Source organism: Corvus moneduloides, chromosome 24 (genome assembly GCF_009650955.1).
Source record: "Corvus moneduloides isolate bCorMon1 chromosome 24, bCorMon1.pri, whole genome shotgun sequence".
Classification (NCBI taxonomy): Eukaryota; Metazoa; Chordata; class Aves; order Passeriformes; family Corvidae; genus Corvus; species Corvus moneduloides.
In genome coordinates, this window is record NC_045499.1 from 4,879,869 (window position 1) to 4,896,513 (window position 16,645).

Sequence of the window (16,645 nt, forward strand, 5' to 3'; positions counted from 1 at the left end):
TGGGTGGCTCGTGCTCTTTGTCACCCTCCCTGTGCCAGCACAGAGCCACTGAACCCCCCCTCCAATTCCCCCGGGGAGGGTGGGGGCAGCCCTGGGATCGTTCCCATGGGTGGGATGTGCTTTGGGATCCGTGCCTCCCGTGTCCTGTGGGATCATCTCGTGTCCCGTGGGACCGTCCCGTGTCCCCCCCCGTGTGTGCCCACGTGTGTCCCGCGGCTCCGCGGACCCAGCCCGTGGCCGTGAGCCGCATTTTCCATCCGCTGGCTGGGAATCGAGGCCGGGACATCCCAGGATCCTGCTCAGCCTCCTCTCAGGGCTGGGTGGGGACAGCCCGGCTGCTCCGCCAGCTGCCAGCTGTCCCCTCCCTGCAGCTGGGGTGGAGTCACAGCGGGAGCGGGCTGGGAATGGGATCGATCCCGCTGCTTCCTCCTGCTCGGAGTGACGCGGGGCGGGCACCGAGGTGTCCCCTGGAGTGACACGGAGCTGGCACCGAGGTGTCCCCTGGAGTGACACGGGGAGGGCACCGAGGTGTCCCCTGGAGTGACACGGAGCTGGCAGGGAGGTGTCCCCGGGAGTGACACGGGGTGGGCACCGAGGTGTCCCCTGGAGTGACACGGGGTGGGCAGGGAGGTGTCCCCTGGAGTGACACGGGGAGGGCACCGAGGTGTCCCTGGGAGTGACACGGAGCTGGCGCCGAGGTGTCCCCTGGAGTGACACGGAGCTGGCAGGGAGGTGTCCCCTGGAGTGACACGGGGTGGGCACCGAGGTGTCCCCGGGAGTGACACGGGGAGGGCAGGGAGGTGTCCCCTGGAGTGACACGGGGTGGGCACCGAGGTGTCCCCTGGAGTGACACGGAGCTGGCAGGGAGGTGTCCCCTGGAGTGACACGGGGAGGGCAGGGAGGTGTCCCCTGGAGTGACACGGAGCTGGCAGGGAGGTGTCCCCTGGAGTGACACGGGGTGGGCACCGAGGTGTCCCCGGGAGTGACACGGGGCTGGCACCGAGGTGTCCCTGGGAGTGACACGGGGCGGGCACCGAGGTGTCCCCTGGAGTGACACGGGGCGGGCACCGAGGTGTCCCCTGGAATGACACGGGGAGGGCAGGGAGGTGTCCCCTGGAGTGACACGGGGAGGGCACCGAGGTGTCCCCTGGAATGACACGGGGAGGGCAGGGAGGTGTCCCCTGGAGTGACACGGAGCTGGCACCGAGGTGTCCCTGGGAGTGACACGGAGCTGGCGCCGAGGTGTCCCCTGGAGTGACACGGGGAGGGCACCGAGGTGTCCCCGGGAGTGACACGGGGTGGGCACCGAGGTGTCCCTGGGAGTGACACGGGGCTGGCACCGAGGTGTCCCTGGGAGTGACACGGGGAGGGCACCGAGGTGTCCCCGGGAGTGACACGGGGAGGGCACCGAGGTGTCCCCTGGAGTGACACGGGGTGGGCACCGAGGTGTCCCCTGGAGTGACACGGGGTGGGCACCGAGGTGTCCCCTGGAATGACACGGGGCGGGCACCGAGGTGTCCCCGGGAGTGACACGGAGCTGTCCCCTGAGTGCCAGGCCCGGGTCCCCCATCGCTGCCAGGCTGCTCCAGGCACCACCGGGATGTGTCGAGGGGCCATTCCCGGAGCATCCCGGGATCTGGCGGCGGCATTTTAAGGTGGAAAAGGATTGGGGGGGCTCCCTTAAGGCGGTGCTGGGCAGGGAGGGCTGCTCCCTCCGGGGACCCCCTCAGCATTTATGGCTTTAGTGGGGTGGCCGTGTCACCTTGTCACCCAGGGGCTCAGGCTCCCTTTGATTCCCCGTTTTCTCCCATTTCCCCCCACCCTCGCTTCCCACGCCGTGTCCGGCTCCTTCCCCGTCTCCCACCCTTTCCTCGCAGCAGGACCAGCCCCAATCCTCCTCCATCTCCGGCAGGATCCACCTTGGATCCGGGGGCTCGCAGCTCTCCGGGGATGGCAGGGGACAGGGCTCAGGTGGCCGCGGGCGCTGCCGCTGCCAGATTTGCCCAGATTTGTCCAGATTTGCCCAGATTTACGGCTCTTTTGATGTAAACAAGGCCGGCGGTGCCAGCTGGCAGCGACTGGCACTCGCCAGGCTGCAGCCGGGTGTCCCCTGGCCCGGGGCAGGGTTTCGGAGTTCTTTTAGCCTGGGATGAGCTGTAGGAATGATTTCGTTCCGTCGCACCCGCTTCTTTCCCAGGTTTTTCGTGTATTTATCCATAAAAAATCAACCCCGGAGAGATTCTCGTTCCTTGGTTCTGAGTGATGCAATTCCCGGTGTTCGATCTCCTATTGGTTATTGATCCTTTCCAGGCTGATCTGGTCCCCTGTGGTTTCTCTTACTGATCTTTTCGCACTCTGGGTGTCTCTGGTTACGCCGGGGAGGTGATATTTAGTTAATTTCTGAATTTATAAATATTTCATTTCTGAATTTATAAATATTTATTTTTGTAACTTGATGTATGTTTATTTGTAGTATGTATTTATATGATCCGTATTTATTTATAATATGTATTGATATGATCCTTATTTACTTGCAATATGTATTTATATGATCCATATTTATTTATAATATTTATTTATATGATCCATATTTATTTGTAATATGTATTGATATGATCCCTATTTATTTATAATATTTATTTATATGATCCATATTTATTTATAATATGTATTTATATGATCCCTATTTATTTATAATATTTATTTATATGATCCATATTTATTTATAATATGTATTGATATGATCCTTATTTATAATATTTATTTATATGATCCATATTTATTTATATTTATTTATTTATCCATATTTATTTATAATATGTATTTATATGATGCGTGTTTAATGTCTAAAGTCATAAATGTTTAATTTCTCAATTTAGACGTAATTGTAATATTTATATGGTAAATATTCATTCATATGATACATATTTATTTATAATATTTATTTCTATGATACCTAGTCATTTATAATAGTGATTTAATTAATATTTACCTGCTCTGTATCTTCTGGCTGGGGATGTTCAGCTTTTCAGGCCTCACCCAACCTTGGTGAACGGAGGCTTTTGAAGAGAAACTTCAATTCCCAAAGACAAAAAAACCCTTTGAAAAAGTTTTTTTAAATTTTTATGTATTTATTAATTTTATTTAATTTATTTATTTTTATTTTTTAGTTATCTCTTTATATTTTACTGACTTATTTATTTTTCATTTATATTTTATTAATTTAAAAATTTATTTAAATTTTCTTTCTTTCTTTTTAGTTATTTTTATTTTATTTATTTATCTTTTATTTATGATTTATTTGTTTCTATTTAATTTATTAGTATTTTATTTATTTTTCTCTATTTTATCTATTTATATTTAGTTCTATTTATTAGTATTTAATTTATTTATTTGTATTTTATCTATTTATATTTTGTTATATTTCTTTGTATTTTATTTATTTAGATTACATTTAGTTATATTTAGTTGTATTTTACTTATTTGTGTTTTATTTATTTATTTCTTTGTATTTTATTTATTTAGATTATATTTAGTTATATTTACTTGTATTTTATTTCTTTGTATTTTATTTATTTAGATTATATTTAGTTATATTTACTTGTATTTTATTTCTTTGTATTTTATTTATTTATTTATTTGTATTTTATTTATTTAGATTATATTTAGTTGTGTTTCTTTGTATTTTATTTATTTATTTGTATCTTAGTTCTTTGTATTTTATTTCTTTGTACTTTATTTCTTTGTATTTTATTTCTTTCTTTCTTTGTATTTTACTGATTCCTATTTTATTCATTCACTTCTTTTGAACTGATTTCTATTTTATTTCATTACTCAGTTCATTCTAATTAATTTCATTTATATTTTATCCATTAACGCCTCAGCTCCCCACTGCCGGGGCGGGCAGGGAGCTGCTCCTACACAAATCCCATAGGGACAGCAATGGGATTTACCCTCATCCCTGTTCTCCCCATGAATCCCATGGGGACAGCAATGGGATTTACCCTCATCCCTCTCCCCATGAATCCCATAGGGACAGCAATGGGATTTACCCTCATCCCTGTTTTCCCCACAAATCCCATGGGGACAGCAATGGGATTTACCCTCATCCCTGTTCTCCCCATGAATCCCATAGGGACAGCAATGGGATTTACCCTCATCCCTGTTCTCCCCACAAATCCCATAGGGACAGCAATGGGATTTACCCTCATCCCTGTTTTCCCCACAAATCCCATAGGGACAGCAATGGGATTTACCCTCATCCCTGTTCTCCCCATGAATCCCATAGGGACAGCAATGGGATTTACCCTCATCCCTGTTCTCCCCATGAATCCCATAGGGACAGCAATGGGATTTACCCTCATCCCTGTTTTCCCCACAAATCCCATAGGGACAGCAATGGGATTTACCCTCATCCCTGTTTTCCCCACAAATCCCATAGGGACAGCAATGGGATTTACCCTCATCCCTGTTCTCCCCACAAATCCCATGGGGACAGCAATGGGATTTACCCTCATCCCTGTTCTCCCCATGAATCCCATAGGGACAGCAATGGGATTTACCCTCATCCCTGTTCTCCCCATGAATCCCATAGGGACAGCAATGGGATTTACCCTCATCCCTGTTCTCCCCATGAATCCCATAGGGACAGCAATGGGATTTACCCTCATCCCTGTTCTCCCCATGAATCCCATGGGGACAGCAGTGGGATTTACCCTCATCCCTGTTTTCCCCACCCTCCCAGGCCTGTCCGGGAACCCCACAGACCTGGAGAAGCGGCGTCAGGTGTTCGGCCAGAACTTCATCCCCCCCAAAAAGGCCAAGACGTTCCTGCAGCTGGTGTGGGAGGCCCTGCAGGACGTGACCCTGATCATCCTGGAGATCGCAGCCATCATCTCCTTGGGGCTCTCCTTCTACCACCCCCCGGGAGGGGACAACGAGCGTGAGTGCCCCGGGCCGGGGGACTCCTGGGGGAGCAGGGATTTGGGATGGGGATTCAGGGATTGGCCCCATTCCCTGTGGGATTTGGGATGGGGACTCCTGGGATCGGCCCCGTTCCCTGGGGGAGCAGGGATTTGGGATGGGGATTCAGGGATTGGCTCTGTTCCCTGGGGGAGCAGGGATTTGGGATGGGGATTCAGGGATTGGCCCCGTTCCCTGTGGGAGCAGGGATTTGGGATAGGGATTCAGGGATTGGCTCAGTTCCCTGGGGGAGCAGGGATTTGGGATGGGGACTCCTGGGATCAGCCCTGTTCCCCATGGGAGCAGGGATTTGGGATGGGGATTCAGGGATTGGCCCCATTCCTTGTGGGAGCAGGGATTTGGGATGGGGATTCAGGGATCTGCCCCACTCCTGTGGGAGCAGGGATTTGGGATGGGGATTCAGGGATTGGCCCCATTCCCTGTGGGATTTGGGATGGGGACTCCTGGGATCGGCCCCGTTCCCTGGGGGAGCAGGGATTTGGGATGGGGATTCAGGGATTGGCTCTGTTCCCTGGGGGAGCAGGGATTTGGGATGGGGATTCAGGGATTGGCCCCGTTCCCTATGGGAGCAGGGATTTGGGATGGGGATTCAGGGATTGGCCCCGTTCCCTGTGGGATTTGGGATGGGGACTCCTGGGATCGGCCCCGTTCCCTGGGGGAGCAGGGATTTGGGATGGGGATTCAGGGATTGGCTCTGTTCCCTGGGGGAGCAGGGATTTGGGATGGGGATTCAGGGATTGGCTCTGTTCCCTGGGGGAGCAGGGATTTGGGATGGGAGCTCCTGGGATCAGCCCCGTTCCCTGTGGGAGCAGGGATTTGGGATAGGGATTCAGGGATTGGCTCAGTTCCCTGGGGGAGCAGGGATTTGGGATGGGGACTCCTGGGATCAGCCCTGTTCCCCATGGGAGCAGGGATTTGGGATGGGGATTCAGGGATTGGCCCCATTCCTTGTGGGAGCAGGGATTTGGGATGGGGATTCAGGGATCTGCCCCACTCCTGTGGGAGCAGGGATTTGGGATGGGGATTCAGGGATTAGCCCCGTTCCCTGGGGGAGCAGGGATTTGGGATGGGGACTCCTGGGATTGGCTCAGTTCCCTGTGGGAGCAGGGATTTGGGATGGGGACTCCTGGGATCGGCTCTGTTCCCTGGGGGAGCAGGGATTTGGGATGGGGATTCAGGGATCTGCCCCATTCCTTGTGGGAGCAGGGATTTGGGATGGGGACTCCTGGGATCTGCCCCACTCCCTGTGGGAGCAGGGATGTGGGATGGGGATTGAGGGATCAGCCCTGTTCCCTGTGGGAGCAGGGATTTGGGATGGGGACTCCTGGGATCGGCTCTGTTCCCTGTGGGATTTGGGATGGGAACTCCTGGGATTGGCCCCGTTCCCTGGGGGAGCAGGGATTTGGGATGGGGATTCAGGGATCTGTCCCACTCCCTGTGGGAGCAGGGATTTGGGATGAGTGCTTTCACCCCATTATCCAAAGGGGAATTCCCTCTCCGGGCAGTGTGTGGGGTTATCCCAGTGGGAATTCTCTCTCCAGGCACCATGTGGGGTTATCCAAAGGGGAATTCTCTCTCTGGGCGGTGTGTGGGGTTATCCCAGCGGGAATTCCCTCTCCGGGCAGTGTGTGGGGTTATCCAAAGGGGAATTCTCTCTCGGGGCAGTGTGTGGGGTTATCCCAGCGGGAATTCTCTCTCTGGGCGGGGTGTGGGGTTATCCCAGCGGGAATTCCCTCTCCGGGCAGTGTGTGGGGTTATCCAAAGGGGAATTCTCTCTCGGGGCAGTGTGTGGGGTTATCCAAAGGGGAATTCTCTCTCAGGGCAGTGTGTGGGGTTATCCCAGTGGGAATTCTCTCTCTGGGTGGTGGGTGGGGTTATCCCAGCGGGAATTCCCTCTCCGGGCAGTGTGTGGGGTTATCCAAAGGGGAATTCTCTCTCGGGGCAGTGTGTGGGGTTATCCCAGCGGGAATTCTCTCTCTGGGCGGTGTGTGGGGTTATCCCAGCGGGAATTCTCTCTCTGGGCAGTGTGTGGGGTTATCCAAAGGGGAATTCTCTCTCCGGGCAGTGTGTGGGGTTATCCAAAGGGGAATTCTCTCTCGGGGCAGTGTGTGGGGTTATCCCAGCGGGAATTCTCTCTCTGGGCGGTGTGTGGGGTTATCCCAGCGGGAATTCTCTCTCTGGGCGGTGTGTGGGGTTATCCCAGTGGGAATTCTCTCTCAGGGCAGTGTGTGGGGTTATCCCAGTGGGAATTCTCTCTCGGGGCAGTGTGTGGGGTTATCCCAGCGGGAATTCTCTCCCTGGGCAGTGTGTGGGGTTATCCCAGTGGGAATTCTCTCTCGGGGCAGTGTGTGGGGTTATCCCAGCGGGAATTCTCTCTCTGGGCGGTGTGTGGGGTTATCCCAGCGGGAATTCCCTCTCCGGGCAGTGTGTGGGGTTATCCAAAGGGGAATTCTCTCTCGGGGCAGTGTGTGGGGTTATCCAAAGGGGAATTCTCTCTCAGGGCAGTGTGTGGGGTTATCCCAGCGGGAATTCTCTCTCTGGGCGGTGTGTGGGGTTATCCAAAGGGGAATTCTCTCTCGGGGCAGTGTGTGGGGTTATCCCAGTGGGAATTCTCTCCCTGGGCAGTGTGTGGGGTTATCCAAAGGGGAATTCTCTCTCGGGGCAGTGTGTGGGGTTATCCCAGCGGGAATTCTCTCTCTGGGCGGTGTGTGGGGTTATCCCAGCGGGAATTCCCTCTCCGGGCAGTGTGTGGGGTTATCCAAAGGGGAATTCTCTCTCTGGGCGGTGTGTGGGGTTATCCCAGCGGGAATTCCCTCTCCGGGCAGTGTGTGGGGTTATCCCAGTGGGAATTCTCTCCCTGGGCAGTGTGTGGGGTTATCCAAAGGGGAATTCTCTCTCGGGGCAGTGTGTGGGGTTATCCCAGCGGGAATTCTCTCTCTGGGTGGTGGGTGGGGTTATCCCAGTGGGAATTCTCTCTCTGGGCGGTGTGTGGGGTTATCCCAGCGGGAATTCCCTCTCCGGGCAGTGTGTGGGGTTATCCAAAGGGGAATTCTCTCTCGGGGCAGTGTGCGGGCAGTCCTCGGGCGGCGTGGAGGACGAGGGCGAGGCGCAGGCGGGCTGGATCGAGGGCGCTGCCATCCTGTTCTCCGTCATCATCGTGGTGCTGGTGACGGCCTTCAACGACTGGAGCAAGGAGAAGCAGTTCCGGGGCCTCCAGAGCCGCATCGAGCAGGAGCAGAAGTTCACGGTGATCCGCAAGGGCCAGGTGATCCAGATCCCCGTGGCCGAGATCGTGGTGGGGGACATCGCCCAGATCAAGTACGGTGAGTGGGGTGGGGGTAGGGCTCTGTCCTTCCCCGCGGGATCCTCCTCCCTGCTTCTCCAGCCCTTTTTCCTTGAGGAGAAGCGTTCATTCCTCCGCTTTCTCCATGGAAATGCTCCCCCCTGGAGTGACAGAGCTCCGCTCGCCTCCTTTTTTGTCCCTGGAGTTGGGCTGGCAGCTTTAAGGAGCTGCTGGATGGGAATTGGTTCGTTTTCCCAGCCTTGTGCCTGTTGAGGAATAGTTCCTTATGCAGGAGGTTTTGGGGAATATTTCCTCATCCAGGAGATATTGGTGGATATTTTGTTATCCAGGAGATTTTGGGGAATATTTCCTCATCCAGGATATTTTGGGGAATATTTCCTTATCCAGGACATGTTGGTGGCTATTTCCTTATCCAGGAGATGCTGGTGGATATTTCCTTATCTGGGAGATGCTGAGGAATATTTCCTCATCCAGGAGGTTTTGGGGACTATTTCCTTACCCAGGAGATGCTGGTGGATATTTCCTTATCGAGGCGATTTTGGGGAACATTTCCTCATCCAGGAGGTTTTGGGGAATATTCCATTATCCAGGAGATGTTGGTGGCTATTTCCTTATCTGGGAGATTTTGGGGAATATTTCCTCATCCAGGAGATGCTGGTGGATATTTCCTTATCTGGGAGATGCTGAGGAATATTTCCTCATCCAGGAGATTTTGGGGAATATTTCCTCATCCAGGAGATATTGGTGGATATTTTGTTATCCAGGAGATACTGGTGGATATTTCCTTATCCAGGAGATTTTGGGGAATATTTCCTCATCCAGGAGATATTGGTGGATATTTCCTTATCTGGGAGATGCTGGGGAATATTTCCTCATCCAGAAGATTTTGGGGAATATTTCCTCATCCAGGAGGTTTTGGGGAATATTCCATTATCCAGGAGATGTTAGTGGCTATTTCCTCATCCAGGAGATGCTGGGGAATATTTCCTCATCCAGGAGATATTGGTGGATATTTCCTTATCCAGGAGATTTGGAGAATATTTCCTCATCCAGGAGATGCAGCCCTTGGGATACATCAGGCCCTGCTCCTTGTCTCCCAGGGGGAATATTCCTCCCATTCAGGAAGGAGATTGATCCACCACTGTGTTCCTTTTCCCAAGGGCCTCATTCCCTCCTTGGCCAGGTGGATGTGGTAGATTTGGGATGGATCAGGAGCTCTGGGAAGGATTCATTAAAACCAGATGGGGAAGCACTGAGCAAAATCCTCCCCGGGACTCTTTCCATGCCCCAGCGAGGATTTGGGAGCCGTTGGATTTCATTTTATTGCACCTCCTACAAACCCCACCTGCAGCTTCTCCTCCTTCTAGAGCTGGTCTGAGACTGAGCTCTGGATCCTTTTGGAGCATTCCCATGGGATGGGGCAGGCAGGGATGAGCCCAGGCCAGGCTGATCCCTGGTTTTCCTCCTCTCCCAGGTGATCTCCTGCCAGCGGACGGGATCCTGATCCAGGGCAATGACCTGAAAATAGACGAGAGCTCGCTGACGGGGGAGTCAGACCACGTCAAGAAATCCATGGATAAAGACCCCATGCTGCTGTCAGGTGAGGGCTCTGGGACGGATGCGGGGCTGGGATGAGTTTGGGCTGGGCTGGGGGTCCTGGTCTCAGGGAGGTGTCCAAGGCCAGGCTGGATGGGGCGTGGAGCAGCCTGGGATAGGGGAAGGTGTCCCGTGGGGTGGGATGGGATGGGGTTTAAGGGATTCTGTGGGATGATGTCCCCGTGACATTCCTGCCGTGCCAGGTACCCACGTGATGGAGGGCTCGGGCAGGATGGTGGTGACTGCTGTGGGCATCAACTCCCAGACCGGGATCATCTTCACCCTCTTGGGAGCAGGAGAAGGAGACGAAGAGAAGAAAGTGAAGAAAGGTAAGGAAATGCCCTGATTCTGCCTTTTCCCTCCTTCCTCCCTTTCCTGGGAAGCGTCCACAGGCTCCCCCCACACCGGGGTCAGCTCCCCCTGGCCCAGGCAGGAGCAGGGAGGGGTTGGGGATCCCTCCCTGTCCCCTCCACTCGGTCCCACCGTGCTCCCAGACGTTTTTGGGACCTGGCTTCAGCTCCCTCTTCTCCATCCTGGAGCTGTAGGGTGGGGAGATCAAGGATCCCACAGGAAAAGGGGCCGGTGACGCTGCCCCCTTGGCACTCGTTGCCCACCCCGTGGTGGTGGGAAGGTGAGTCCTGGGTGCCCACAGGGGGTTTTTTAACCCATCCAAACCCTGGAGAACTTGGCTGAGGATCTCCTGAGCATTCCCTGAGCTCCTTGGGGGAACGGAGGGGATGGCAGGAGGCAGAGGAGGGGTGGGACAGCAGCCAGGCTGAGCTGTTCCCGTCATGCTGGGACTGGAACGCTCTCGTGTCTCAGCTTTCACATCCTGCTGCTTATTCCCAGCTCGGGAAGCTCCCCGTGTCCCTGCTCCCCTGCTTGGCAGGTTTGGCCTCACCGGGATTGGGCGCTGGCAGCAGCATCAGGCTGGCACCGCCCGCTGCTCCGGCATCCCCGCGCCAGGGAGCCCTTCCCGGGAGGCGATGCCAGGCGGGGAGAGGCTTCCCGGGCTGTGCTGGCTGCCAGCTCCGAGCTCTCTCTCTGTGTGTGTGTGTGTGTTTGTGTGGCTGTGCTGGCTCCTCCAGCGCCGGCAGTGCCGGGATTTGGGAGCTGAGGAGCTCCCGGGTTCGGCTGCCACCGTGGAGGCGGCAGGATGAGGTGTCCTGGGAGTGGCACTGGGAGTGGCACTGCTGTGGGAGCCACCCAGTGCTTGGAGCTTTCCCACGTTTCAAGCTCAATGGATTTGGGAGCAGAGCAGGCCAGGGGGTGCCACCAGTTTGTCCCCACGGGAGCTGTGGGGTGACACAAACCCCGTGTCACCTGAGGCTTGTGAGGTGCAGCAGCCCCGTGTGGCACCCTGGGCACCCCCATGTGCCACCCTGTCAGATTTTGGGTGGGGGAGGTCACACCTCCCTGCTCTGGGTCCGGTGCTGCCCGTGGTGGGAGACAAGTCTGTGCTTCCCATACGGATCCGATGGGAGGGAGGGACCTGGAGCTGCAGGAGGTCCGGCTCTGCTCCGTGGTTTCTTCTCCCAAAAATCTGGGACACCTCCAGCACCCTCAAGGCGCTGCTGGGGTTGTGGGGGTGATTTTCAGTTTGGGAAAGTCGGAATCCTTGGGAATGTGGTGCCCGGGGCAGCCAGGGAGCTCCAGAGCCTGGAGCTGTGCGCGGTGTCCAGAGGGTGACCGTGCACGGACGCCACCGGAGCGGCCCCTCGGAGCATCCCAGCATCCCGGCCGGGGAATGTGGCTCCGTGTGCTCAGCCCTCCACCCTTTCTCTCTTTGAACAGGTAAAAAAAGCGGAGCCCCCGAAAACCGCAACAAAGGTAACGCCAGCCTCTCATCCTTTGAACCAGCACCACACTAACTACCGAGCATTCCTCCTTCCTTCTTCCTTCTTCCTTCCTTCTCCTCATCAGTCTGTGCTCTTTGCTGCTCCGGCGGGACTCTCGCCTCGTTTTTCCGGGAGAGGGTGCAACGGTCCCGTGGCCGGTGGCCCTGGCACGGCATCGTGGTGTCCCCAGCACCCCAGCACGGGCTGTGCCTGCTGGGATGAACCTGCCCGTTGTCCCTGCATGGGGAAAAGCCATTTTTCAGGGAGGACAGAGCTCTTCCAGCAGCCTGGACTTCTGGCAGGAGCATCCCTTTCTTGGGATAAACTGGGTGGGATTGGTGGCTTTAACGCTCTGGTGCCCGTCCCACGCTGTCCCTGCGCAGGGTTGGTGTTTGGGGCAGAGCTGGCGGTGCCCTCCTGGCGTTCCTGGGATGAAATCTCCCCCAGGGCCTGGCCCACGGGACGCTTGCACCCTGTCCTGCCATGGCCTCGACTCCGTGAGCGTCTCCTCGCCAGTGTTCTCACACTGTTCTTTGCAGGCTGTGGAGGAAGCCCATTCCTGCACCTCTCTCTCCACCTCTCTCTCTCTCTCTCTCTTTCTCTCTCCTCTCAGCAGTTTGAGTTTCCCTCCGTGCCGTCAGACTGTGTCCGGGTGCTTGTTGTGTCCGTGTCGGGTCTGTTGTCACCGTGGAGGTTCCTCTGTGGAGCTGCTCCGGGGTGGCCTCGAGCAGCAGCAGCCAGGAGGGGACAGGTCCCGGGGTGGCCCTGGGGCCACTGCTGCTCCTCCAGCTCCAGCGGCTGAGGAGGAGCCTCTGGGGGTGCTTCCCATCCCTCTCCAAAGCTTCCAGGCTTGGGTTTCCCCAGGGTGGACTTCCAGCTGGATTAGACCAATTTTAGGAACGGGAAGCCGGGCTGTCTCGGGTCCTAAAGCCGTGGTGGATGGCTCCAGGCTGGGATTCAAGGATTCCTGGCTCCCTGCTCTTCAATCTCCATCCGAATTTCTAACCCACCCCTCCATCTCACCGCCTCAGCCGCTTCCCTGGCGAGTGGTTCCTGCTGGGCTGCCCACAGGGTGGCACCGGGGGGAAATTGGGGACGCTCATCGAGGGATTGGGGGGCACTGGAGCATCTCTGGGGTCACCCCAAAGCGCTCCCAGCTCGCTGCAGGGTTAGAGGCTGGAAGAGACCCCAAAATCTGGCCTAGAGGGTTTCTTGCAGAGGTGTGACCGGTGCCAGTGGCACCTCTGAGGATCCCTTATCCGTGGGCAGGGGGTAGATGACAGAAAACCACCCCGTAGAGAGGTGGCAGGGCCCTGGGACACGGAGCTTCCATGTGCTCGGACGCGTGTGTGGTCGGGAGCGGTTCTTGTCCTGGGATTTCTCTCTCTCTCTCGCTCTCTCTCTCTCCCACCACCATCCTCCTCACTGGTGTCCTCCAGGTTTTTCCGGGGTTCTCTCTCCTATTCACACGCGGTGTCTTGTTTTGCACCCCGGGCTGTAGCTAAAACTCAGGATGGTGTGGCCTTAGAGATCCAGCCCCTGAAGAGCCAGGAGGGGGTGGAGAACGAGGAGAAGGAGAAGAAAAAGGTCAAAGTGCCCAAGAAGGAGAAGTCGGTGCTGCAGGGGAAGCTCACGCGCCTGGCGGTGCAGATCGGGAAGGCAGGTGAGTGACAGTGACCCCAGAGCTGCTGGGGAAGGGCTGTCCCTGTCCCCATTGACCCCAGAGCTGCTGGGGAAGGGCTGTCCCTGTCCCCTGTGTCCCCAGAGCTGCTGGGGAGGGGCTGTCCCTGTCCCCATTGACCCCAGAGCTGCTGGGGAAGGGCTGTCCCTGTCCCCTGTGTCCCCTTAGCTGGTGGGGAAGGGCTATCCCTGTCCCCACTGACCCCAGAGCTGCTGGGGAAGGGCTGTCCCTGTCCCCTGTGTCCCCAGAGCTGCTGGGGAAGGGCTGTCCCTGTCCCCATTGACCCCAGAGCTGCTGGGGAAGGGCTGTCCCTGTCCCCTGTGTCCCCTTAGCTGGTGGGGAAGGGCTGTCCCTGTCCCCACTGACCCCAGAGCTGCTGGGGAAGGGCTGTCCCCATCCCCATTTACCCCAGAGCTGCTGGGGAAGGGCTGTCCCCATCCCCTGTGTCCCCTCACCTCGTCCTTGTCGCCAGGGCTGCTCATGTCGGCCATCACCGTCATCATTTTGGTGCTCTACTTCGTCATCGACACCTTTGGGGTGCAGAAGCGGCCCTGGCTGGCCGAGTGCACCCCCATCTACATCCAGTACTTCGTCAAGTTCTTCATCATCGGCGTCACCGTGCTGGTGGTGGCCGTGCCCGAGGGGCTCCCGCTGGCCGTCACCATCTCCCTGGCCTACTCCGTGAAGGTGAGGCCTGCACGCGGCACGAGGGGGGTGAGGAGGGAATCCGAGCTGCCGGCCCTGACCTTCTGGGTGGTTGCAGAAAATGATGAAGGACAACAACCTCGTGAGGCACCTGGACGCCTGCGAGACCATGGGCAACGCCACGGCCATCTGCTCGGACAAGACGGGCACGCTGACCATGAACCGCATGACCGTGGTGCAGGCCTACGTGGGGGACACCCACTACCGCCAGATCCCCGACCCCGAGGCCATCCTGCCCAAAATCCTGGACCTCATCGTCCACGGCGTGGCCATCAACTCTGCCTACACCTCCAAAATCCTGGTGAGCTGCAGCACCGCGACCTCGTTGTTGTCCTTGTCGTTGTTGTCATTGTCATTGTCGTTGTTGTTGTAGTTGTTGTAGTTGTCGTTGTTGTAGTTGTTGTCGTTGTTGTCATTGTTGTCATTGTCATCATTGTCGTCCTTGTCGTTGTCGTTGTCGTTGTTCTCGTTGTTCTCGTTGTTCTCGTTGTTCTCGTTGTTGTTGTTGTTGTTCTCGTTGTTCTCGTTGTTCTCGTTCTCGTTGTTGTTCTCGTTGTTGTCGTTGTTGTTGTCGTTGTTGTTCTCGTTGTTCTCGTTGTTGTCGTTGTTGTTCTCGTTGTCGTTGTTCTCGTTGTCGTTGTTCTCGTTCTCGTTGTTGTTCTCGTTGTTCTCGTTGTTGTCGTTGTTGTTCTCGTTGTTCTCGTTGTTCTCGTTGTTGTCGTCGTTGTTCTCGTTGCTCTCGTTGTTGTTGTCGTTGTTGTTGTCGTTGTTCTCGTTGTTCTCGTCGTTGTTCTCGTTGTTGTTGTTGTTGTTGTTCTCGTTGCTGCCCGTCCTGCTCCACGCCCAGTTTGGCATCGCTCTCCCGTCCTTTTTCCAGCCACCGGAGAAGGAAGGGGGGCTGCCCCGGCAGGTGGGCAACAAGACCGAGTGTGCCCTGCTGGGCTTCGTGCTGGACCTCAAGCAGGACTACCAGGCCGTGCGCAACGAGGTGCCCGAGGAGAAGCTCTACAAGGTCTACACCTTCAACTCCGTGCGCAAGTCCATGAGCACCGTGCTGAGGAGCAGCGGCGGCGGCTTCCGCATGTACAGCAAGGGAGCCTCCGAGATCATCCTCCGCAAGTAAATCCTCCTCCTGCTCCCCATCCCGCGGCATTGACAGGCTCCGGCTGCCCCACGGGGCAAGGGTGGATGTGGGGAGGTGCTGAGGGGTTTTTGGGTGGGTTTGGGGAAGCTGGAGGGGGCTGTGGAAGGGGGATGTCCAGGTGGAGTGACAGGAATGTGCTGGGTGGTTTTTTTGGGAAAGCTGGAAGGAACTGTGGAATGGGAATGCCGCCCTTTTTGAGGGGTGGGGTGCCAGGAATGTGCTGAGTGTTTTTTGGGTGGGTTTGGTGAAGCTGGAGGGAGCTGTGGAAAAGGGATGTTCCCCTTTTTTCTAGAGGGGGTGCCAGGAATGTGCCACGGGTTTCTTTGGGTGGGTTTGGGAAGGTTGGAGGGAGCTGTGGAAGGGGGTGTGTGTCCCTTTTGGAGATGGACTGACAGGAATGTGCTGAATGGTTTTTGGGTGGTTTTGGGAAATCTGGAGGGAGCCATGAAAAAGGGGATACCCCCTTTTTGTCAGGGGGTGCCAGGAATGTGCCGAGTGTTTTTTGGGTGGGTTTGGTGAAGCTGGAGGGAGCTGTGGAAAAGGGATGTTCCCATTTTCTAGATGAGGTGCCAGGAATGTGCCAAGCATATTTTGGGTGGATTTGGGAAGGTTGGAGGGAGCTGTGGAAGGGGATGTGTCCATTTTGGAGATGGGGTGCCAGGAATGTGCCGAGTGTTTTCTGGGTGGATTTGGGAAGGCTGGAGGGAGCTGTGGAAAAGGGATGTTCCCATTTTCTAGATGAGGTGCCCGGAATGTGCCATGGGTTTTTTTGGGTGGATTTGGGAAGGTTGGAGGGAGCTGTGGAAGGGGGTGTGTGTCCCTTTTGGAGCTGGGCTGACAGGAATGTGCCGAGTGTTTTTTGGGTGGATTTGGGAAATCTGGAGGGAGCCATGAAAAAGGGGATACCCCCTTTTTGTCAGGGGGTGCCAGGAACGTGCCGAGCGTATTTTGGGTGGATTTGGTGAAGCTGGAGGGAGCTGTGGAAAAGGGATGTTCCCATTTTCTAGATGAGGTGCCCGGAATGTGCCATGGGTTTTTTTGGGTGGATTTGGGAAGGTTGGAGGGAGCTGTGGAAGGGGGTGTGTGTCCCTTTTGGAGCTGGGCTGACAGGAACGTGACCCTGCCTCACCCTCCCGGTCCCGCCTCAGGTGCACCAAGATCCTGGACAAGAACGGCGAGCCGCGGGTGTTCAAGGTGAAGGACAGGGACGAGATGGTGAAGAAGGTGATCGAGCCCATGGCCTGCCACGGGCTCAGGACCATCTGCCTGGCATTCCGGGATTTCCCTGCGGACGCAGAGCCCGACTGGGACAGCGAGAACGAGGTCCTGTCCGACCTGACCTGCATCGCTGTGGTGGGGATCGAGGATCCCGTGCGGCCTGAGGTACCGAATCC

At 55.6% G+C, this 16,645-nt stretch overlaps 1 protein-coding gene across 7 annotated transcripts in view; it reads left to right on the forward strand.

The window, feature by feature from the left end:
* ATP2B4 (ATPase plasma membrane Ca2+ transporting 4) overlaps positions 1-16,645 on the forward strand; it is a 62,074-nt gene that overhangs the window by 26,209 nt on the left and 19,220 nt on the right. For all 7 annotated transcript variants that reach the window (XM_032132775.1, XM_032132781.1, XM_032132780.1 and 4 more), the window contains exons 3-12: positions 4,745-4,942; positions 8,049-8,306; positions 9,762-9,887; positions 10,087-10,212; positions 11,678-11,713; positions 13,223-13,384; positions 13,875-14,089; positions 14,166-14,408; positions 14,985-15,226; positions 16,400-16,634. In XM_032132775.1, the coding sequence (XP_031988666.1) occupies positions 4,745-4,942; positions 8,049-8,306; positions 9,762-9,887; positions 10,087-10,212; positions 11,678-11,713; positions 13,223-13,384; positions 13,875-14,089; positions 14,166-14,408; positions 14,985-15,226; positions 16,400-16,634 (1,841 nt within the window). The remainder of the gene's footprint in view (positions 1-4,744; positions 4,943-8,048; positions 8,307-9,761; positions 9,888-10,086; positions 10,213-11,677; positions 11,714-13,222; positions 13,385-13,874; positions 14,090-14,165; positions 14,409-14,984; positions 15,227-16,399; positions 16,635-16,645) is intronic.